Here is a 24,034-nt window from a genome sequence, read left to right on the forward strand (position 1 = left end):
ATTATTGATTATCTTCCCCATACTGTATACCCAATATTCTTATGTTGCTTTTTCTGATGGAATCAGAAAGTTCTTGTAGAGTTCTTTCATTTCTTTTAACTTCTCAAGTCTCTCTTTTCTTCTATCAATATCATTTCCAGATTTCTATCTTTGATATCACTAGTTCTTTCCTCCATCTGTTCAGCACTATTACTTAAGCTGGCTATTTCATTCTTCATTTCTTTTATTGAGTTCTTCATCTCCAGAATTTAAATTTTGTTGTTTTAGAAATTTCAATCTCTTTTCTAAAATATTCATTTTGTTCATTGATTTTGTTTCTGAATTCATTAAATGACCTATCTGTGTTTTCTTGCATCTCATTGAGTTTTCTCAGAGCCGCAATCTTGAATTATCTGTCATTTAAGTCACATATTTTCATGTCTTTAAGTTCACTTTTTGGAGATTTTTCATTTTCTTTCTGAACTGCCTTGTTACCTTGGTTATTTGTGGCAATTAATGAATTATTTCTCTTTCTGGGAATCAACAGGAGTGGAAATATTTCTTATGCAATTGTAAATGGGATTGTTTTCTTAATTTCTCTTTCTGTTAGTTTGTTATTGGTGTGTAACAATGCAACCAATTTCTGAATATTAATTTTGTATCCTGTTACTTTACTAAATTCATTTATCAGTTCTGATAGATTTTTGGTTGAATCTTTGGGGTTCTCTCTATATAGTATCATGTCATCTGCAAATAATGCCAATTTTACTTCCTCCTTTCCAATTTGGATGTCTTTCATGTCTTTTTCTGTCTGATTGCTGTGGCTATAACTTCCAGTACTATATTGAATAAAAGTGGTGAAAGTGGGCATTCTTGTCTTGTTCCTAATCTTAAGGAGAATGATTTTAGCTTTTCCCCATTGAGTATGATATTAGCCGTGGGTTTGTCATATGAGGTCAGACAATTAAGTTTGTGAACTTGTTTCAACTATGTTGCTAAAATTTTTTCCTGTCAGAGGGATTATTCATTATGAATTTGTACCAAATGGACAAACAGTTAACCAAGTTTACTATTTGGAAGTGCTGGTAAGGCTGCATGAAAAAGTTAGACGAAACGATCTGAACTTTTCACCAACAATTCGTGGCCCTTGCATCACGACAATGCACCAGCTCACACGACACTCTGAAGGAGTTTTTAGCCAGTAAACAAATCACTGTATTGGAACACCCTACCTACTCACCTGATCTGACCCCCAATGACTTCTTTATTTACCCAAAGATAAAGGAAACATTTAAAGGAAGACATTTTGATGACATTCAGGACATCAAGCGTAATATGATGACAGCTCTGATGGCCATTCCAGAAAAAGTTCTGAAATTGCTTTGAGGGGTGGATGAGGTGCTGGTGTTGGTGCATAGCTTCCCAAGGGAGAACTTCAGCAATGAGGTATGTAGCACTTTTTCTAGAATGAGTGCGTGAACTTCGTTGTTAGACCTCATATATGACCTTTATTATGTGAGATATGTTCTCTCTATTCCCACTTTTCTGAGAGTTTTTATCATAAATGGGTGCTGGATTTTGTCAAATGATTTTTCTGCATCTATTGATATGACCATGTGATTTTTATTTTTCATTTTGTTTATATATGTTAATTGATTTGTGGATATTGTACCTACCTTGCATACCAGGAATGAATCCCACTTGATCGTGGTGTATGATCTTTTTAATGAATTGCTGAACTCAGTTTGCTAATATTTTGTTGAGGATTTTGCATCTAGGTTCATTATGGATATCAGTCTATAATTTTCTTTTATTTTAATGTCTTTGTCTGATTTTAGAATCAAGGTAATTGTAGCCTTGTAAAATGAGCTTGGGAACCTTCCTTTCTCCTGGATTTTTTGGAATAGTTTGAGGAGAATAGGTTTTAATACTTTTTTGAATGTTTGGTAAAATTCGCCTGTGAAACCATCTGCTGTAGGACTTTTGTTTGTTGGCAGCTTGTTGATTACTGATTTGATTTTATTGGTAGTAACAGGTCTGTTCAGATTTTTTGTTTCTTCTTGATTCACCTTTGGAAGAGTGTATGCTTCTAGGAACTTATCCATTTCTTCCAGATTGGCATATAGTTACTTGTAGTATTGTCTCAAAAAATTTTTTTGTATATCTGTGGTGTCGGTTGTCATTTCTCCTCTTTCACTTTTTATTTTATTTATTTGGGTCCTGTCTCTTTTTTTCTTGATATGTCTGGTTAAAAGTTTTCCAATTTTGTTTATGTTTTCAAAATACCAGCTTTTAATTTCATTGATCTTTTGTATTTTTTTTAGCCTCTATTTCATTTATTTCTCTGATCTTTATTATTTCCTTCCTTGTATTCATTTTGGACATTGTTTGCTGTTCTTTTGCCAGTTCCCTTAGGTGTAAAGATAGACTGTTGATTTGAGATTTTTCTTGTTTCTTTAGGTAGGCCTGCATTGCTATGAATTTCCCTCTTAGGACTGCTTTCACTGTGTCCCATAGATTTTTGTGTTTCATTGTCATTTGTGTTTTCATTTTCAATTGTCTCAAGATACCTTTTTATTTCTTCCTTGATTTCATTATTGATTCATTCATTATTTAGTAACATGTTATTTAATCTCCGTGTGTTTGTGTGTTTTTCAGTTTTTTTTTCTTGTAATTGATTTCTAGTTTCATACTGTTGTTGTCATAGCAGACGCTTGATATGATTTCAATCTTCTTAAACTTATTGAGACGTGTTTTGTGGCCTAACATGTGGTCTACCTTGAAAAATGTTCCAAGTGCCCTTGAAAAGAATGTATGTTCTGCTATTTTGGGGTGAAATGCTCTAAAAATATCAATTAAATCCATCTGGTCTAGTGTGTCATTTAAGGCCACTGTTTCCGTTTTGATTTTCAGTCTGGAAGATCTGTCTTTTGGTGTCAATGGGGTGTTAAAATCCTCTATTATGATTGTGTTATTGTTGATTTCTGCCTTAATGTTGGTCAATATTTGTTTTATATATTTAGGTGCTCTTATGTTGGGTGCATAGATGTTTTCTAGGGTTATGTTCTCTTGTTAAATTGATCCCTTTATTATTATGTGATGTCTTTGTCTCTTATTAGAGTCTTCATTTTAAAGTCTATTTTGTCTGATATAAGTATCACTACTTCAGCCTTTTTCTTGTTTCCATTTGCCTGAAATATCTTTTTCCATCCCTTTTCTTTCAGTCTTTGTGTGTCTTTCGATCTGAGGTGGGTCTCTTGTAAATAACATGTGCGTAGATCTTGTTTTCTTATCCACTTAGCTACCCTGTGTCTTTTTTTTTATTACCCTATGTCCTTTGATTGGAGCATTTAATCAATTTATATTTAAAATGATTAGTGATAGGTACATAATTATTGCCCTTTTATTATTCATATATTTTTAATCTTCATTGGTTTGTTTGTTTTCTCCTTTCTTCTGCTTAAAGAAGTCCTTTTAACATTTCTTGTAATACTGGCTTGGTGACAATAAATTCCGTTAGCTTTTTCTTGTCTGGGAAGCACTTTACCTATCCTTTAATTTTAAATGATAGCCTTGCCGGGTGGTCTTGATTTTAGCCTCTTGTTCTTCAGTACTTTGAATATTTCCTGCCACTCCCTTCTGGACTACAAAGTTTCTGTTAAGAAATCAGCTGATAGTCTTATGGGAGCTCCTTTGTAAGTAACTACCGTTTTCTCGAAATAAGACCTAGCCAGACAATCAGCTCTAATGTGTCTTTTGGAGCAATAATTAATATAAGACCCTGTATTATATTATGTTATATTATATTACATTATATTATATTATACCTGGTCTTATTTTACTATTTTTGCTCCAAAATACACATTAGAGGAGTCAGCCCGGTGGCTCAGGTGGTTGGAACACCATGCTTCTAACACCGAGGTTGCTGGTTCGATTCCCACATGGGCCAGGGAGCTGCACCCTCTACAGCTAAGATTGTGAACAACGGCTCTCCCTGGACCTAGGCTGCCATGGGTAGATGGAGGTCAGCGTGAGCTGCCATGAACTGCCGTGGGTTGCTGTGTGCTTGTATGCAGCATATAAAATGTGTTATATATGTTGGATTGAGATTTGAAAAACAAGTTGTTTACTAGTAGGAGCAGGACTATGGCCACATATGTTTGAGACTTATAAGCGTGAAATAAAAAAAAACACATGTTTTTGTGTGACACTGAGCATAACAAAATTGAGTGATAAACACGTTCACCAAAACAAATTCTGGTTATCACCTAAGAGGGAAAAAACTCCTGGAAAACAACTTCTCGTTACCACCTAAGAAGTAAACAAGTCCAAGGAAAAGAGGATAAAAGCAGAACTCCAGAGCAATGCTGTGAGTAGTCTGACTGGGCGCTTCAGCTAAGACCCTCCGTGAGGCTCTGGGTGAGACACTATCCGACAGACCCATCTGTGAGTGGCAAGCCGGGATTCTCTGAAGTTCTTCCTTGTAAGACCAGCTTGCCTCAGACCCGTTGTAGGCCCAGTCAGCTCTCTCGGACCAGAGACCTTCACCATCTCAATTGACTTTGAGACTTGGTCCATTATTAAATTCTATTCTATTCTGTATAACCTTCTGTGCTTACCAGAGCATTGGCCTCTGGAGGGACATTGGTTCCCAAATAAAGCAGTGTTACTCACTCTATTTGAACCTGTGTGCTGGGACTTTGTTCCCCACTCGCGTCATGGACGTAGGGCCCTGTGGAGTGGTTAATGTCCCCTTAACTTTCAGGAATAGACTGAAGGGTGGCGACTGCCTTACAGGCTCTGGCAACAGTGCTGACGTGGGCTGCTGTGAGTGGCTGACCGACAACTGGCAACTGACTGCCTTAGTGGGGGGCAGCGCAAGGCTCATAATACCAGCGTGGGCCAGGAAGCTGTGTCCTACACAACTAGGCTGAGAAACAACGGCTTAAACCAGAGTGGGGGGTGAGGAGGAAGAAGTGGGGGGAAAAGACGCATTAGAGCCGATTGTCCAGCTAGGTCTTATTTTCGGGAAAACACGGTAGTTGTCTTTCTCTTGCTGCTTTTAGGATTCTATTTGTCTTTAACCTTTGCCATTTTAACAATGTGTCTTGGTGTGGGCCTGTTTGGGTTCATCTTGTTTGGGACTCTGTGCTTTCTGGGCTTGTATGTCTATTTCCTTTCCCAGGTTATAGAAGTTTTCAGTCATTATTTCTTCAAATAGGTGTTGTTGTTTTTTTTTGCAGAAGGACCTATTTATTTATTTATTTATTTATTTTTCTGTATTTTTAAAAAAATTTATTGGGGTGACAATTGTTAGTAAAATTACATAGATTTCACGTGTACAATTCTGTATTACATCATCTATAAATTCCATTGTGTGTTCACCACCCAAAGTCAGTTCTCTTTCCATCACCATGTATTTGATTCAAATAGGTTCTTAATTCTTGCTCTCTCTCTTCTCCTCCTCCTACTCCTATGATGTGATGTTATTATACTTGATGTTGTCCTAAAGGTCCCTTAAACTATCTTCATTTAAAAAAATTTTTTTTCCTCTTTGTTGCTCTGATTGGGTGTTTTTTGCTATCTGTGTTCTAATTCACTAATTCGATCCTCTGCTTCATCTAATCTGCTGTTGATTCCTTTTAGTGTACTCTTCATTTCAGTTATTGTATTCTTTTTTCCCTTTTTATTTTTATTTTATTTATTATTATTGTTATTTTTTAAATTAGTTTCAGGTGTACAAAACAATGTAATAGACATTTATCATTTATGTCCCTCACCCAGTGATACCCCCGTCCACCCATCTACTACCCCTCTGACATCACATACAGCCATTAGATTTCTACTATCTCTATTCCTAATGCTGTACTCCATTTCTTGTAAATATATATATATATATATAATATATATATGTATATACATATATATGTATATATATGTGTGTGTGTGTGTGTGTGTGTGTATATATATATATATATATATATAATTGTAGTTGACATTCATTATTGTTCAGCTTCAGCTTCAGGTGTACAGTGTAGTGATCAGGCATCTACATCATCCCTGAGGTGGTCTCCCTAATGAGACAAGTGTCCATCAGATACCCTACAAAATCTTTACAACATTATTGATTACATTCCCCAAATTGACTTTCGTATCCCCGTGGCAATCTTGTGGTTACCGATTGTGCTTTCTAATCCCCTCAACTTTCCCGTTATTCCCATCCCTCTCCCATCTAGCAACTCTCAGTTTTTCCTCTATGTCTCTAAGACTATTTCTGATTAGTTCATTTATTTATCCTTTTCTTTAGATTCCACATGTAAGAGAGATCATATGATATTTGTCTTTCTCTGTCTGACTTATTTCACTTAACCAAATGTTCTCTAGGTCCATCCCTGTTGTTGCAAATGGTAAGAGTTCTTTCTTCTTTATGGCTGCGTCATATAAATGTACCACAGTTTCTTAATCCAGTCGTCTACCGATGGGCATTTTGGTTGTTTCCATGTCTTGGCTATTGTGTATAGTACTGCAGTAAACATCGGGGTGCATAAATTTTTTTTGAATTGGAGTTTTGGATTTCTCCAGACAGAGACCTAGGAGTGGAATTGTTGGGTCATAAGGTAGTTTCATTTTCAGTTTTTTGAGATACCTCCCTACTGTTTTCCGTAGTGGCTGCACCAATCTGCAATCCCACCAACAGTGCACAAGGGTTCCCTTTTCTCCACATCCTCATCAGCACTTGTTGTTTGTTGATTTATTGATGATAGCCATTTTGTCTGGGGTGATGTGGAATCTCATTGTGGTTTTTATTTGCGTTTCTCTAATGATTAATAAGGTTGAGCATTTTTTCATATGTCTGTTTGCCATCTGTATGTCCTTTTTAGGAAAATATCTCTTCGTGTCCTCTGCCCATGTTTTAATTGGGTTGTTTGTTTTTTTGGAGCTGAGGTGAGTGAGTTTTTAAATAAATTTAGCCCCTTATCAGATATATCATTGCCAAATATGTTCTCCCATTCAGTAGGATCCCTTTTTGTTTAATTGATGGTTTCCTTTGCTGTGAAAAAACTTTTTAGTTTGCTGTAATCACACATGTTTATTTTTTCTCTTACTTCCCTTGCCTGAGGGGATATATCAGTAAAAATCTTACTCCGGGTAATGTCTGTAAACTTTCTTCCGATATTTTCTTGTAGGAATTTTATGGTTTCAGATCTTACATTAAAGTCTTTAATCCATTTTGAATTTATTCTTGTATATGGTGTAGGGAGGTGGTCCAGCTTCATTTTTTTTGCATTTGTCTGTCCAGGTTTCCCAGCACCATTTATTGAATAGACTGTCTTTACCCCACAGTAAATTCTTGCTTCCATTGTCCTTGATTAAATGACCATATAAGCATGGATTTATTTCTGGGCTCTCTGTTCTGTTCCATTAATCTATGTGTCTGTTTTTATGCTAGTGCCATGCTGTTTTGATTACTGTAGCCTTGTAGTATAATTTGATGTCAGGTATCATTATGCCTCCTACTTTGTTCTTATTTCTCAAGATTGCCGAGGTTATCTGGGGTCTTTTATGGTTCCATATAAATTTTAGGATTATATGTTCTATTTCTAGGAAAAATGTCCTTGGTAGTTTCATAGGAATTGTGTTGAATCTGTATATTGCCTTAGGCAGTATGGACATTTTAATGATATTAATTCTTCCTATCCATGAGCATGGTATGTGTTTCCATCTATTTGTATCTTCTTTAATTTCTCTCTTCAGTGTCTTATAATTTTCTGAGTACAGATCTTTTACTTCTTTGGTTGAATTTATTCCCAGGTATTTTATAGTCTTTGAAGCAATTGTAAATGGGATTGTTTTCTTAATTTCTCTTTCTGATATTTTATTATTGGTATATACAAATGCAACTGATTTCTGAATGTTAATTTTGTATCCTGCTACTTTACTAAATTCATTTATCAGTTCTAATAGTTTTTCTTTTGGTGGAGTATTTAGGGTTCTCTCTATATAGTATGATGTCATCTATATATAATGACAATTTTACTTCCTCCTTACCAATTTGGATGCCTTTTATTTCTTTGCCATTTTAACTATAATGTTTCTTGGTGTGGACCTTTTTGGATTTATCCTGGTTGGTACTGTCTGCACTTCCTGGGTTTGTATGGTATGTCAGTTTCCTTTACCAGGTTAGGGAAGTTTTCAGACATTATTACCTCAAATATGTTCTTGATCCCATGCTCCCTCTCTTCACCTTCTGGTATTCCTCTGATGCACATGTTGTTGCGCTTGATGTTATCCCAGACGTCTCTTAAACAATTTTCATTATTTTTTATTCTTTTTTCTTTTTCTTCTGTTTGGGTGATCTCTGCTAACTTGTCTTCTAAGTCACTGATTCGATCCTCTGCTTTATCTAACCTGCTGGTAATTCCTTCAAGTGTATTCTTTATTTCAGTTATTGTGTTCTTTAGTTCTAACTGGTTGTTCATTATGATTTCTCTATCCTTCTTTATGTCATCTCTAAGCTCCTTAAACATTCTTATCATCAGTGTTCTGAACTCTGTCTCTGATAGGTTGGTTACCTCTATTTCATTTGGTTCCAATTGTATAGGTTTCTTCTGTTCTTTTATTTGGGACATGTTTCTTCGTTTTCCCATTCTGGCTGATTGTCTGTGTTTGCTTCGATGTATTAGGTAGATCCCCTAGAGTTCTTGGTTTTTGCTAGGTTCTCTTATGTAGTATGTGTCCTTTATATTTGACTTGTACTACTTCCATATTCTCCTGTGCATGTGTTCCAAAGGTGACCCTTGTGTTGTGTATATTATCCTGTTAAAGATGATCTTGGATTGCTTTTGGCATGTCAGTAGGTGAGATTGACTCCTAGGCTGACTAGTTGTGAGACTTGGCTCTGCCCACAGTGGATGTTCTGCTGCATGAGGGTTGACCGCTTAAATGAGTCTTGGCCCCTCTGGGCTCTTGTGATTGTACAGAATTCCCTCTGGGTGTGTCACTTGTAAGTCAGACCCGGTAATACTCTGGTTTGGTCTGAAGTTGGCCTCTGGGTATGTTGAATCTTGTGCCTCTTGAGCTGGGCCCTGGTGTAGGGCAATTTCAGAATGAAGTAAATCACCAAGCACAACAAAAACAGCAACAAAGAAAAAACCAAATTCATTTGTTTGTTTCACATGTAAAAACAACCGATAACCCACAGTCAACACAGGCAAAAATATCAAAAATACAAAAACAAAACAAAACAAAAAAAGCAGTGCCAGTCTTGGCTTAAGCCCACCAAGTAATATCCAGGTTGTCCTCTGCTGTGCCAAAGAGTCCTCTGTGTCTTGTGCAGGCAGAGCCGGTCACCTGGAACCCAGAGTGACCCTGGGACTGCAGTTTTAAATGAGTGGGGTTATGGTCTCTGGATGGTAGTTTTTACAAAGCCAGTGCAGTTTCTGCTCTTGCCTGCACATATGCGCACTGAGAGTAACACAGCCAGCACTGTGCCCAGGTCGCTTGAGTCTTAGGGCACTTCTCTCTCTCTCTCTCTCTCTCTCTCTCTCTCTCTCTCTCTCTCTCTGTGTGTGTGTGTGTGTGTGTGTGTGTGTGTGTGTGTGTGTGGAGGGCGGGAGATATCTGAACTGCTGAAAGCCCAGAGCTGCGTCTGCCACCTGCTGCTGATCCCTGGGAGTGTCTCAGCAGTTGTAATTGCCCTGCCCTAGGCAGGCCAGAAAGGGTGGGGGATAGGGATGGAGGAGTCTTCTGTCTCCCAGCCCAGCAGTGCCACACTCTTCCCAGCTTCTTCCCTGGGTCAGAGCTTCAAGCCAGGTCTTCCCAGATCCTGAGCACTACGGCTCCTCTGCAATCTAACACTACTCCTCAGTTCAGGAGCCAGCTTGAGTCTCTGGAAGGGCGGGGGTCTGATTGGGAGAGTGGGGGTGGGGCCCAGGTATGGTGTTTACCTCCTTTGTCTGACTTAGGGCCCAGCTGGAAGTCTCAGCTGAGGTTATTGCCTCAAATGCTGAATATGCTGCTCTCTTGGCAGGAGAGATCAGCTGTGGGATGCAGGAAAAGAGTCCACCTCCTGGCTCTTGTGGTCTCTGTTCTGTCCTGGGATCCCCTGTGTCTCCACAGCTGCATGGAGATGCGGCTGCCTCTCCATTATGCTCCCTTCCCTCTTCCCCTGCTCGCCCAGTTTGCCCACCTTCAAGTAATTCTTGTAGGAGTCTCTTAGCTGCTCTGTGTGATGAGCAGAGAGTCCTTTGATGGGTTATAGGTGTTCAATTTGTGGTAAGTTCCAGAGGAGAACTCAAGAAGTCCACTGCGCTGCTGCTGTTCCTATGAAGTCATTCTGTATTCTTTATTTTTAACTGGTTCTTTTAATAGTTTGTATGGCCTTCTTTATGCTTACTATCCCTTTGTTGAAATGCTCACTAAGTTCCTTAAGCATTTTTGTAGGAAGTGTTTTGAACTCTGTCTCTGGTAGGTTGGCTGCCTCCATTTCATTTAGTTTTGTGTCTGGAGGTTTCTCCTGTTCTTTTATGTTTCTTTGATTTCTCATTCTGGCTGACTCTCTGTGTTTGCTTCTATGTGTTATGTAGATTTCCTACATCTCTCAGTCTGCTGTGTTACCTTGTGTAATATATGTCCTGTGTGGTCCAATGGCACAGTCTCCCTGATCTTCTGTGGGTGTTCTCCGGAAGTGTCCCTTGAGTGTGTTGTGTGTTATCTCCTGTTGTAGTTGAGCTTTGATTGCTTTGGCATGTCAGTGAGTGGGACTGACTCCTAGGCTTACTGACTATGAAGATTGGCTATGCCCACAGGGTATGAGCTGCTGTGTGGGGGCTGTCACCTCAGAGGAGGATTTGCCCCTGCAGGCTCTTGTGCCTGTTAAGACCCCCTCTGTGTGTGCTGCTTGTGGGGCTAACAAGTAGTACTCTGGTGTGGTCTGAAGCATGCCTCTGGGTGTGTTGTTTCTGGTTCCTCTTGGCAGGGGCTCCCATGCAGGCCAATTTCAGCCTGCCTGTAACCGGCCTGCAGCTACCTGGTAGGAGCCCCAAAGCTATATATGGTTGGCTGCTGCCTGTGCTGGATCTGGAGGCATGTAGGGGTGGCGTTGCTGTGAACTGAGGCCAGCTGCCACCAGTATTGGGCCTGAGGCAGCTTAACAAAAGGCCCTTGGCCCCTTAAGCCTGTTACCACTCACTGGCTGCCCATAAGGCTCAGCTGTTGAAAGAGCCTTTTTAGGTGTGTGGGCCCGGCTGGTTGACCTGGTGTTGAGAGCACCCTCGGTGATGCAGCCCTAGCTGGGTGGGGCAGAGCTCCAGGGAGTCATGAGACATGGCTCATGATTTTTACAAAGTTAATGCAGATTAATTTCTTTCGCCAGTACCTGGCCTGTGACCACTTTGTACAGTGCCATGAGAATACCGCAGCCAGTCCCTGCTCACCTTGGGGCAGTGCCTGGGTTGTGACCACTTCTAAGGGCGAAATGCCCTTAGAATATCATAGCGAGCCACCACTTGCCTCAGATTCGCAAATCCCAAGAGCTGCCCAAGAGTGGCTGAGGCACAGGTTTGGGTCACTGTCCACCCCCAAAAGCTCCCCTGGCTGTTGTAGGTTGTTTGTTGCTGTAAAAGCCTTTCCCAGCTTATGGTGTGTGGCTGGCCACCCAGGCGCCAAGAATGCCCCTGGCAATACAGCTCTAGGTGGATGGAGTGGGCTTCCAGGGAGATAAGGTGTGTGGGCAGGAGTTTCTACAAAGTCAATGCAGTCTCAGCTTCTGTACTGGTGCCAGACCCACGGCCACCCGACAAAAAATCCCCGAGAACACCATGGCCAGCTACTGCACACCTCAGGGCCGCAGGTCCCTGAGAACTGCCCAAGAGACACTGCAGCACAGGTCTTGGGTCACTACTCACCACCAAAAGTTTCCCTGCCATTGTGGGCCATCTGCCACTGCAAAAAGGCTTTCACAGCCTGTGGGGCAGGGCCAGCAGCCCAGTAGTCAAGCGTGTCCAGGGCAGTGCAGCACCAGCTGTGTGGGGGTTGGGGCCCATGGCATCCCCAAGGTGGTGTACATGCACAGATTCCACCAGACCAATGTGGTCCAAGGCTTGGTCTTTTGAGGGAGGGCTCAACACAGAAAAGATGGCACCCTCCTCTAGGCTACAAGTGTATCAGGCTCCACACAGGGATAATAATGGCCCCTGTCCCTCCAGCCCTCAACTTGAAGCCACACATTCCAGTCTTACCCTGCATGTCTTTGGTGCCTCTTGATTTGCCGCCCCTCCACCAGAGACCAGGTGAGTGTTTTACAAGAGAGTGAATCTGTGTGTAGGCTCTATACAAGACAAAAGGGCTTCTGGGTTTCCAGCTACTTTCCATCTCACTGGAACAGGCAGACAGAGTCCTTGCTGATTTTCACTGCCAAATATTGTAGGAACTCTTCTTCCCACACAGGACCCCTGGGCTGGGGAGCCTGGTGTGGGGCTGGTACTGTTCTCTCTTCAGGGGGCACATCCACCACCGAGGTGTCCCTCTCCATGTTCAACCCTATCTGTGGGTTTGGGACCAGCCCATTTTGCATTTCCACCCCTCCTACCAGTCTTGATGTGACCTCTTCTTTATATCCTTAGTTATAAGTTTCTGTTCAGCTAGTCTTTAGATGATTCTTAAGGTTGATTGCTCTATAATTTATTTGTAATTTTGGTGTGGGATGCAGTACGAATTATGTTTACCTAATCCATCATCTTGGACCAATGCCTCTGTTCATCCATTTCTGTTCTGATCTTTGTTATTTACTTCCTTCTGCTAACTTTGGGCTTACTTTATTCTTCTTTCTATAGTTCCTTGAGCTGTAAATTTGGGTTGTTTATTTGAGATCTTCTTTTTTCTTTTTTGATGCTGTCATTTATCAATATACACTTTCCTCTTAGAACTGCATTTGCTACCTCTCAGATTTTGGGTGTGCTGTATTTTCATTTTAGTTTGTCTCAAGATACTTTAAATTTTTTTTTTAGTTTTATTGAGATATATTGAATGCAGCACTGTTAAAGATTTACAGCATAATGACTTGACTTACATATATTATGAAATTATTCTACAGTAAGTTTAGTTAAAATCTATTATCTCATATAGATACAAAAGAAAAATACTGTTTTTTTCCTTGTGATGAGAACTGTTAGGATGTACCCTCTTAACAACTTTCAGATATACCATACAGCAGTGTTAACTATAGTCATCATGTCATACATTCAAGATACTTTTTTATTTCTTCTGATGCATTGGTTGTTCGAGGCTGTGTGGGTTAATTTCCACATATTTGTGAATTTTCCAGTTTTCTTTCTGTTATTAATTTCTAGTTTCATACCATTGTGGTCTGAAAAGATACTTGGTATAATTTCAGTCTTCTTAAATTTGCTAAGATTGTTTTATGACTTCACGTATGATCTACCTTGAAGAATGTTCCCTGTGCACTTGAGAAGATTATGTATTCTGCTGCTGCAGATTAAATGTTGTGGATATATGTCTGTTGGGTTCATTTGGTCTATTGTGTTGTTCAAACCCACTGTTTCCTTATTGATTTTATGTCTGGATGATCTATCCATTGTTGAAAGTAGGGTGTTAAAGCCCCCTACTATTATTGTATTTCTGTTTATTTCTACTTTTAGTTCTGTTACTATTTGCTTCATATGTTTAGATGCTCCAATGTTGGGTGCATAAATATTTACAATTATTATATATTCCTGATGAATTTACTTTTTCATCATTATATTATGACCTTTGCCTCTTGTAACAGTTTTTGATACAGAGTCTATTTTGTCTGACATAAGTATAGCTATCCCTGCTCTATGGGTGCTTCCCTTCACTTGGAGCCTATGTGTGTCCTTAAAGTTATTTTAATACTTTTGCCCTTTCACCATTATACTAAAGTTAAGTTTGCTATTGACATGATATAATTGGATCTTGTTTCTTTTATCTATTCAGCCACCCTATACCTTTTGATTGGAGAATGAATCCATTTACATTTCAAGTAATTCTTGATAGGTAAGGACTACTATGCCATCTTATTGTTTTCTGACTCTTTTCTAGTTTCCTTGCTTCTTTCTTACTCTCTTGCTGTCTTTGTGAATTAATGATTTTTCATGGTGGTATGCTTTTATTCCCTTCTCTTTCCTTGTGTGTATCTAATTTAGGTTTTTGTTTTGTGGTTACCATGAGGCTTACATAAAACATCTTAAAGATGTAACAGTTTATTTTAAGCTGATAACAAAATAACTTCAATTGCATACAAAAATTCTACATGTTTCCTCCCCCACCAATGTTTTATGTTTTTGTTATCACTGTTTACATCGTTTTATATTGTGTATCCATTAACAGATTATTATAGCTAAAGTTATTTTTAATCCTTTTGTCCTTTAACCTTAAACTAGAGTTAAGTGCTTAACACACTATCATATTTCAATACAGTCATGTGTTACTTAATGATGGGGATATGGTCTGAGAAATGCATTGTTAGGCAATTTTGTCATGTGAACATCATAGAATGCACTGACAAAACCTAGATGGTACAGCCTACTACACACCTAGGCTATATGGTATAATCTATTGCGCCTAGGCTACAAGACTGTACAGCATGTTGCTGGACTGAATACTGTAGGCAATTGTAACACAATGGTATTTGTGTATCTAAACATATATAAGCCTAGAAAATGTACAATAGAAATTTGGCATAAAAGATGAAGTGTGTGTACGTGTGCATTGGAGGGGCAGGGGAAGGCTGTGGAGGGAGGAGCCCATCAGAGGGAGAGTATACATCAGGAGCAGGAGGGAGAAAGGGAGATAGGAAAGGAAGAGAAAGAGAGAGCAGAGATTGAAAGAGAGCCAGAGAGATAAAGCTTGAGATTAGAAATAATAAAAGGGAGAAGGGGAGGTGGGGGGAGAATGAGAAGGGGAAGAAGAGAACAAGGTAGAGGGAGAGAGATAAGTAAGAGTGTGTGCATGTGTGTGTGTGCGTGTGAGCACAGAGTGGTGGGCATTGGCGGGTGGGGGCCAGGCTCTTTGATTCCTCTCTCCCGCGGCCCTCTCCCTCACTCCCTCACCAACTCCTGACCCCAGCCATGGGTAGGTGCATGGTGGGTGGACAGCATGCTGAGCTTCATCTATTTAAACCACCCAGAGCTAGCAGAAAAATTCAACACCATAGTTGGTTCCAGCCTTTTCTTTCAACACTGCAAAAATACCTTTTGTTTATAATCCATTATAATCTTGTGAGACCATCGTCGTATATGTGATCTGTCATTGACTAAAACACTATTAATTAATGTCCTTTTATTTCAGCTTGAAATACTCCTTTCTGCATTTCTTGTAGGCAGGTCTAGTAGTGATGAACTCCCTCAACTTTTGTTTGTTTGGGAAAGTCTTTATCTTGCCTTCTTTTCTGAAGACACCTTTGCTGGGTAAAGTATTCTTTGTTTTTTGTTTGTTTGTTTTGTTTTGTTTTAGAACTCTGAAGGTATCATCTCACTTTCTCTTGGTCTGCAAGGTTTCTGCTGAGAAATCCATTACAGCTCCCTTGTTTGTGAGAATTTTTTCCTCTTGCTGCTTTTAAAATTAACTCTTTATCTTTTATTTTAGATAGTTTTGTTACAATGTGTCTCTGAGGTGAAAATTTTAGGGGGATTTATGAGCTTCAAAAAATTGGATGCCCAAATCTCTTCCCAGATTTGGGAAATTCTCAGCCATTATTTTGTTAAATAAGCTTTCTGCTTCTTGCTTTCTTTTCTTCTGGGACTCCAATAATGCATAAATTGTTTCAATGGTATCCCATAGTTCACATAGGTTTTCTTCACTCTTTCATTCCTTTTTTCTTCGTTCTTCTCTGATTGGATAATTTCAATTGACTTATCTTCTACTTTACAGATTATTTCTTTTGCTTGATCAAGTCTGCTGTTGATGCTCTGTATTGCAGTTTTCATTTCATTCATTTAATTCTTCAGCTCTGGAATTTCTGAGTGGTTCTTCTTTATGATTTCTATCTCTCTGTTAAACATCTCACTTTGTTCATGTATTGTTTTCCTGATTTTGTTGAATTGTCTTTCTGTGTTTTCTTGTAACTGAGTGTTTTTAAAACCACAATTTTGTTCATCAGGCAAATCTCAGATTTCCATTTCTTTGGAATCAGCTACTGGAAAATTATTGTGTTCCTTTGGTAGTGTCATGTTTCCTGATTTTTCATGTTTCTTGAACCTTTGCATTGCTGTCTTTTCTTTTGAAGAAGCAGTCACGTCCTTCAGTCTTTACTGATTGGCTTTGGGAGAGAAATGCCTTCCATCAATCCTGTTAGGGACTCTGAGACTTTCCTCAGAACTTTTTTATGGATACTCCTATTCTACACTTCTTGTTCCCTCTTTGGGGGAAATTCTTAAGATGTATGCCCTCTCCTGATACTGCAAAGGCAGACCAGATGCTGAAAGTCTCCTATTTGCTTTCCTGCTTAAGTTTGAGTGATTTCTACCAGTCCCAGAGTTGGGTCTGATTTCTGCGTGTGCTCACTAGCCATATGCAAAGGCTCATTTTAGCTGTCCTCAAAGGCATGCACAGGGAGCTGACCAAGTGTAGGTGTGTGGGGGTGAGCTGTGTGAAGCATTAGTGGTGCCTGTGTGCCACTTAGGGGAATCTGCAGATGAGGAATCCCCAGCAACTCATGGATGGGCTTCCTGATGTTGACAGCAAAGTGATTGGTAGGATCTGTGGCACTTTGGCACCAGCCCTGGTTGGTGTTCTCCCAGCCATTCTCCACTCCCTAGTCACACAGCACACCTCAACATTCTGGATGGGGTGAGAAAGAAGTGGACTTCTTTGGCAGTATCCCTCACAGCTGGGGAAACTGGCCTTCACTAACACATTCTCACTTTCTCCCATGGGAGAAATTACAGGCTGAGAAGGTCTCTCTTGGCACTCAGCTGTGCTGCCGTGGCAGAGGAGTGGTGTGAGAAAATCAAAATGTTCCTCTTACCCTCTTCAATATGTACAGCCTTGGAATTTTCTTCTCCAGCGGTGTGCTAGAACTTCTATATTGTACTCCTGGGCTTCTATAAAAGCACTTTTGCCTGTGGGTGTTATGATTTTTTTTAAATTAACATTTTTTTAAGTGAAGCACAGGATGCCAGATGGTGATTGTGGTTCATGAAAAGATCAAAAGAGAAACTGAAATAGAGTTTATTACTCACATGTCCTGGAAGAAATACACAGCATGCCTCAAGGGGCCACATGGGGAGGTAACAGCAGGGTGCAGGCAGAGAGGCAGGATCTGGGGCACACGCCTTTATTAGAGTGTGGGTGGAATGCTTTGGGGTTCCTGGGCCAAGGTCAGATTGGTCAATTTAAACCGAAAAGGGTTGGGTTTAGGTAAGCTCCACAGGGGTCTTATCTAAGGGGCACAGGGGATGGCTTTGGGAGGTAGGGGAGACTGTTGATCACAGGGCTGTTGAGGAAGTCATATCAGGAAGTAACATTTGCTTGTGAGAATTCTGTAGGTTGTTTTCTAGGGCATATGCTTGGAGAGGGCTCGTGTCAGTGTAAGGCCTCTGTAGCCGGCTTGGCCAAACCAAATGGATTCTGAAGCAGCAATACCATGGAGCAGCTTAGCTAAGTGCTTGACAGTGCGTGATTGTAAAAATTGGTGTTTTTTGAGGTGAAGATGGTAGAAAACTTCTATTTTGCCATTTTGATGGCATCTCTGTTACTATTATATTGACTTAAAGCCAGAAATCCTCTTTCCCAATGGCAGGACACAGGGCAATTTAACAATCTCTCTTAGGCGTCATCTCTAAGTGTGAAGTCTATGAGCCTCCTTAGACCTTTGTACTCTGTTCTTGAAAGAATGGAGCGCCTTTCTCACATGTCCTAAGTGACTTGAAGCATAATGAACTCAGAAACTAGGAATTGCCCAATAATGTCTGCTGGCTTCTGTCATATCTCTTAAGTTAGGAAGCCACAGAGAAATATAAGCAAATCTGATACACGTTAGAATATCTTCTCTGGATAATTTATTATTGAAAAAATATTATTTTAACAACAGAAAAAATATTATTTTAACAACAGAATTCTTCACCTGCTCTATGGAATCCTTTTTAACAACAAAAAGCATTCCATAGAGCAGGTGAAGAATCATGGGTGTCCATGATACAGGGTACCTACCTGAGGTAACTGAGTAAAACTTATTAGCAAGGGTGGCAAATAAGGTTGGAGTGATGGAAAGACAAGGGAATGATGGTGAAGAGAATGGGCAGACTATAAAATGAAGCATGTCGGGAAAATTAGCTGGCAATCAGATTAGGTCTCTCAGAGGTGTTAATCCCAGGTTTCTTATTACACAAACTCTGCTGTCTTCCCCAACGTCTCTTTCTGCCTTAGTGAAAGTTTATAGCAATCCTCCCTTTCGTTTTGGGGATACATTCCAAGATCCCTAGTGAATGCCTGAAACTGTGGATAATACCGAACCCCCTTTTATACTATATTTTGTACTTTGTTTTTTTCCTATATGTGCACACATGATGAAGTTTAAATTATAAATTAGGCAAGTAAGAGATTAACAACAATAACTAATAATAAAATAGAAACAATTGTAACAATATACTGGAATAAAAGTTATGTGCATGTGGTCTTGTTCTCTCTCTCTGTCTCATCTCTTACTTGCAGTAAATGGCTTCGTATCACTCATTTCATAAGGTCCCTTGCTGACGTCTTCATATGGGCTCAATTTTTTCTGGTGCAACATGTTGCCATCAATTGGAACATGTTTCCTGTTCCTGTTTTCTACCCACAAATTTAATGTCTTTTCCATCTTAACCAAGCACTTACCAAACACCATGGCTGTAACTTTTGCCATTTGATGTGCTACAGCAAAACTAACATGAATTTCTTTTCCCTTCGTCATAATTTCTAGATAGAGTATTTGTTCTTACCTTAGACTTTAGCAACCTATGCATGCAATTTTTTTTTTCTTATTCAGTCAAGAACTTTCACCTTTTCACTTCCAGGAAGCACTTTATGGCTTCTCTTTGGCACATCTGAACTGGTAGCACCACTACTCTTGTGCTTTGGGGCCATTATAAGGTAAAATAAGGGTTCCTTGAACACAAGCCCCGTGATAGTCGATTTAATAACAGAGATGGCTACTTAGTTACTAACAGGCAGGTAGCAATAAAGTGTGAATACACTGGACAAAGGGATGACTCACATCCTGGGAAGAACAAAACCAGATGGCTCAAGGTTTTATCATGCTACTCAAAATGACGTGCAATAAAAAAATTGACATTTTTAGCGTTCTCTAACAATTTCAGACTACTGAATCATGGGTAACTGAAATTACAGAAAGTGAAAGTGCAGATAAGCAGCAACTACTGTATTTTCTTTCTTTCTTTTTTTTAAAAAGATTTTATTGGGGAAGGGGAACAGGACTTTATTGGGGAAGAGCACTTCCAGGATTTTTTTCCAAGTCAAGTTGTTGTCCTTTCAATCTTACTTCTAGAGGGTGCCATTCAGCTTCAAGTCCTTGTCCTTTCAGTCTGAGTTGTGGAGAGTGCAGCTCAGTTCCAGGTCCAGTAACTAGATGCAGGGGGCGCTGCCCACCATCCCTTACAGGAGTTGAACCAGCAGCCTTCGGAGTTAGGAGCATGGGGCTCTAACCACCTGAGCCACCGGGCCGGCCCCCTGTATTTTCTTCAATATCTTCTTTAGGGAAACATCTTACTGCTGCAATGAAAGAAAAACCAAGAAATTATAAAACACAGACAGGAAATGAATAAGATTTGAGTAATTGCTAGAGATTAGACTACAAGAAAGGGGTTCCTCAAAAGGAGTGGCCTAGATACCCAAACTTCCCTCTTCTTTCTACGTCCCTTCTCCCATCCACACTCTACAGCGAGGTGCAGGGTCCTTACCTGGCACAGACCCTGGAGATGCGGGAAGGGGGCACTAAGACTTTATACCCAGAAACTACAACCTTACAACTAACTTCTTGATTCCCAATCTACAGACTTAACTTCTGTACTCTACTGTCTAAAAGATGAATTAGGTGCCATTCTTAAAAGTGCAGGTTCTAGGCACTAGTATTGTTACACAGTGTTCATGGAGGAGGGGGCAGTGTCCTCAAAGTCACAGAGATTTGATCCACATGCAGGCCCCAGGAACCTAGAGTTGCCCAGCAGGGCTTTTCTGCCCCTGTCAACTCCTGTCAACTTAGTCCTGCAGATTAGAAGGCCAGAGAGAACTTTAAGCAAGTCTGTATCTTAAAGAACCAGTTCTTCAGAGGTTGATTTAGAATAGGCATTGTATGATTTATTTCAATAGCGGAATAAGATAATTTTACTCAGAGCAGCTCCTTGTGATTTATATAGGAGATGCTTTCACATGTTAACATAACTCTGCTGCACAATCCAAATTTTTAAAATGTAAAATATAAACAGTTTTAAAAAACACATTTAGAAGTACTTTATTATTGCTAAATCATACTTTTTATTAAATTGTGCCACTTTGTGTCCTTTGATAGGTTATTGAATAAAGACAATGTGAAGAATATACCACATCTCTGATTTTGTTTGTTTGTTTGTTTTTCTAATGTTGCCACCAAAAGAAGCCCTGTATTACCTGAGTGGCACACACATGTGTAAACATCTTCATACTTGTACACAAGTGGTGTAAGGCCTAAAATTAAGAGCCAATATTATGTGCTGCCTTTACACCTGGGGAAATTGGAAGGGCTTCAAATGGCTTAACCATAAGTTCCCACTCACTCTGCTCCCATGGATAAGGTCATCTAGCCAAACCCTCCAGATGAAGGGAACCAGCTACAGTTCTTGCTTATTCCTGAGGAGATGGCTTCAATTCCCTTTAACATCAAATAAGCCAATCACATCTACCCACAGGAATCAGGGGTCACCCCACCCTCTTGATACTACAAAGCCCATCTTCACAGTGCTCTCAAGGGCTACCTCTGTGTGACCCTGAATTTCATGAAGTGTTCTCCTCCCCCAGGATGTGAGTATATGTAAATAACAAACTGCTTCAATTTCATCTGTTCAGAGTTGGGTGTCCTGTGTTTAACTATCCCTAGATCCCTAGAGCGGGAATTCCTCCCTCATAAGTAAAAGGAGGAAGAGATTAAAACAATAAGAAAATAAAAAGGGAAGTTTAGGTCGTATAAATATATGCAACATTAAATCATCAGATAGTCTAGAAGTAGTTTTTAAATCTTCACAGGTCTCTGGTTTATTTACATTATCTTGTAATTTATTTTGTCTTCATTTCAAAATACATGTCTGAGGGGGACATGTATACTTTTCAAGAAAACAGTTTTGTGTCATCCTGCTCAACCTGTAACTTATATCTTGAGTATCTTCCTCATTATGCCTCTCAGAAGCTCAGTGAGATAGGCATTATCCTCCCTGTTTTATCTATGAGGAAACTGAGGCACAGGAGATGAAAGTAGAGGGGAAGTCTCTGAGTGCCCCAAGATGGGAAGCACAAGAAAGAGCACATGATCTTCTTTCCTGTCTCTTTCCCCACGTTAGCATGGGTTGAGAGAAAGATAATAGCATAGATAATAATACAGAAAATACTACATTTTCACAGGGATCTTTTCTAGAAAGGTTTCCTTCAGCTGCAGAGAAAGAAGCATTTATGGCATTAGGAGACACAGACAAAGAGAAGAATGGAAAGATTCTGGAAATGGCCATAGATAAAACAATAGGAGAGGGGATCCTCTTATGAATTTTTGGTGTCCTTCATCCCTCCTTCCTTCCCTCAGCCATGAGCAGTTGGGACCTTTACCTGCGGCAGTTCCTGGAGATGGGGGAGGAGGAGCACCGAGATTTCACACCCAGAACCTTCAACTTCACCACAAACTTCTTCTGGGGTCCGAAGGACTCGGGACAGCAGAGCTCAAAGCAGGGATGGAAGGTGCAGTAGGAGCCACAGAGGCGGGTCCGGTCCAGGGGCAGGATGGTGTCATCATCACAGCACTGCTCCAAGGGGTTGTAGATCTGGTCCCCGCACCTGAATGCCGGCTGGCATAGCCACAGTCCAGAGCTGCTGGGGGTGTCTGGACAGAAATTGCTGGTATGAGCCCAAGGAGGATCAGGCACTATGTCCACCCACCACCAAAAAAAAATAAAAAAAAAAAAATCAAGAGCCTCTGTGAACCATAATCTTTCTTCCCAAGGGTAGCCTCATCCCGCTTTACTCTTCCCCATTCTCTACTCACCTGTGACTTCCTTTGAACACTGGAGGAAGAAGGCTAATAGGTAAACACAAGCTGGAGGAGAGAGAAAGGGGGTTAAGGATGGGGCTGGGAGTGTGGACCTCATGTTGTCCTCAGAAGGGCAGTCCTATGTGAGGAAAACTTAGTTCCACATTTGCTTTACTGTCTTGGGTTGGGGCCATCTCTGCATAGGCTCGAGTTCCTGACAACTTGAAAGAGGAGAGGAGAGGGTGGGGAAGAGACAGGAGGGGATGGGAGTACAGGAAAAAAAGAGGAGAGAGAAAGAGAGAGATGGGGTTACCCAAAAGGAAGTGTGAATGAACACAGCAGGCATTACTAATCTGGATGGAACATAGATGAAAAACTTCATCCCCTGCTCCTTCCTCCCTGAGCCTGAACAGAAATAGGCTCCTAACTTGGGCACAGATCCTGTTGGATGCCATGCCTGGGACCTTCAGCCTCCCACAGCCTGATCTGAGAGCTCGAGGACTCGGGGAAATAATGCTGGAAGCAGGGCCAGAAGGAGCCACATAGGTGGGCCAGTTAAAGGGTAGGATGTCCCCGTCACCACAACACCGCTCCAAGGGGTTGTAGCAGTTCCCATACCTGGGGTGCCAGCTGGCACATCCACAGTCCCGGATCTGGGGAAGTCGGAGCTGGATTGGACTCTAAGGACCCGTCTAGGACCTTTGGGAGCTTCCACTCCCATCCACAGTGCCACTTCCTCCCTCCTCACTACACCTGTTCTCACCTGTGACTCCTGAGTCTGAGCCCAGGAGTTAAAAAATGAAAACTGCAGTGAAGAAGCAGAAGGGAAATGAGAATAATGTTGAGAGTATAATATCTCAACATATTACGCAAGATGATGTTTCTGAGCTGCTTTCATTGCTGGAAACAGCTCAGAGTGAATTTTGAGACAGACTCTGAGTGGGGTACAGGAGACTGGATTTGGCAGGTGAAGAAATGCAAGGAGGGCTCTGGGAAGATTTAGAGTCTAAAATGTGGAGGTTAAGAGAGAGATTCGTATACAATTGGAGATAACATGGGGTGATTACAAGGCGGGAAGTGAAGGATTGAATAGGAAAGAATTAAGTTTGAGGTTCAGAGATACATTAAGGGTGTGATAACACTTAAGCTGGACTTGGGGCTGGAGCTCCCCTTACCAACGATTCTGGGCCCCATGGTTCTTCATTACCCGGCAGAGCAGCAGAAGAGAAGGGTGTGGGACCTTACACTGAGACTTATATAGACTCACATGTTACAACAGAAGCTCAGTGCTGCTGGAAAGGGAGGAGCATGAAGAATAATAGTTCAATGTAAGGAAAAAAAAAACACATCAACTAATTTAGCAAAATGTTCCCGAACCAGTTCCAACTGGCTGCCACCTTCCCAGATATCTCAAAACCTTAGTAAATACTATGTTGGAACTTTTCAAAGTTGTGACATGTTTTTCTTTGGATGCTTTTTAGCAAGGAGAAACCCAGTGGAAACAACTCTTGGCACATTCCCCACCAAACTGGTTTCCTTGGCACGTTCCCCACAAAGCACTGACTTTTTCAGACTTCCTATACTTGTCCACCCTGGAAGTTTCCAGGGCTCTCTCTATGCCCCCATGCAATCCACCTCCAGACCTGCACTGTTTATAATTCTTCAGAGTTATTTACAGGAAACTGTGAAGGTGCGGTGTGATCTAGAAGAAGATCAGGGGCTGCAGAAACTCTGCTAGGGAGAACGAAAAAGGAACAGATTGATACAGGGTAGACGTCTGGGATTCATAAAACAGACTGAAAGGCAGCTCCCTGT

At 40.6% G+C, this 24,034-nt stretch overlaps 1 protein-coding gene and 1 long non-coding RNA gene across 5 annotated transcripts in view; one reads left to right on the forward strand and one right to left on the reverse strand.

Annotated features, from left to right (window-relative positions):
- The window catches only part of LOC117035033 (uncharacterized), a 64,036-nt gene that overhangs the window by 22,962 nt on the left and 17,040 nt on the right, over positions 1-24,034 (forward strand). The gene's annotated exons all lie outside the window — the stretch shown is intronic.
- LOC117035031 (insulin growth factor-like family member 3) lies at positions 19,646-23,437 on the reverse strand. Of its 4 annotated transcripts, XM_033128634.1 has the most exons (5): positions 23,395-23,415; positions 22,983-22,997; positions 22,235-22,285; positions 21,802-22,072; positions 19,646-19,725 (listed from the first exon to the last, which is right to left on the reverse strand). In XM_033128634.1, the coding sequence occupies exons 1-5, from the start codon at positions 23,411-23,413 to the stop codon at positions 19,707-19,709; spliced, it is 375 nt and encodes a 124-aa protein (XP_032984525.1). In that variant the 5' UTR covers positions 23,414-23,415; the 3' UTR covers positions 19,646-19,706. The 4 variants fall into 4 exon arrangements, with proteins under 4 accessions (XP_032984525.1, XP_032984526.1, XP_032984524.1 ...); XM_033128635.1 differs by lacking the exon at positions 22,983-22,997 and having other exon boundaries at positions 23,395-23,437; XM_033128633.1 differs by lacking the exons at positions 22,983-22,997; positions 23,395-23,415 and adding an exon at positions 22,838-22,943.

This window comes from Rhinolophus ferrumequinum, chromosome 15 (assembly GCF_004115265.2).
Source record: "Rhinolophus ferrumequinum isolate MPI-CBG mRhiFer1 chromosome 15, mRhiFer1_v1.p, whole genome shotgun sequence".
NCBI lineage: Eukaryota > Metazoa > Chordata > Mammalia > Chiroptera > Rhinolophidae > Rhinolophus > Rhinolophus ferrumequinum.

Bases quoted from the DNA above. Each gene is read 5' to 3' on its own strand.
- LOC117035031 (XM_033128633.1), bottom strand. From the start codon at position 22,940: ATGGGAGTGGAAGCTCCCAAAGGTCCTAGACGGGTCCTTAGAGTCCAA. The intron at 22,286-22,837 runs GTATGGGAACTG...TCTCTCCTCCAG, and splicing joins TGTGCCAGCTGGCACCCCAG to CTTGTGTTTACCTATTAGCC. The intron at 22,073-22,234 runs GTGAGTAGAGAA...ATTTCTGTCCAG, and splicing joins GTGTTCAAAGGAAGTCACAG to ACACCCCCAGCAGCTCTGGA.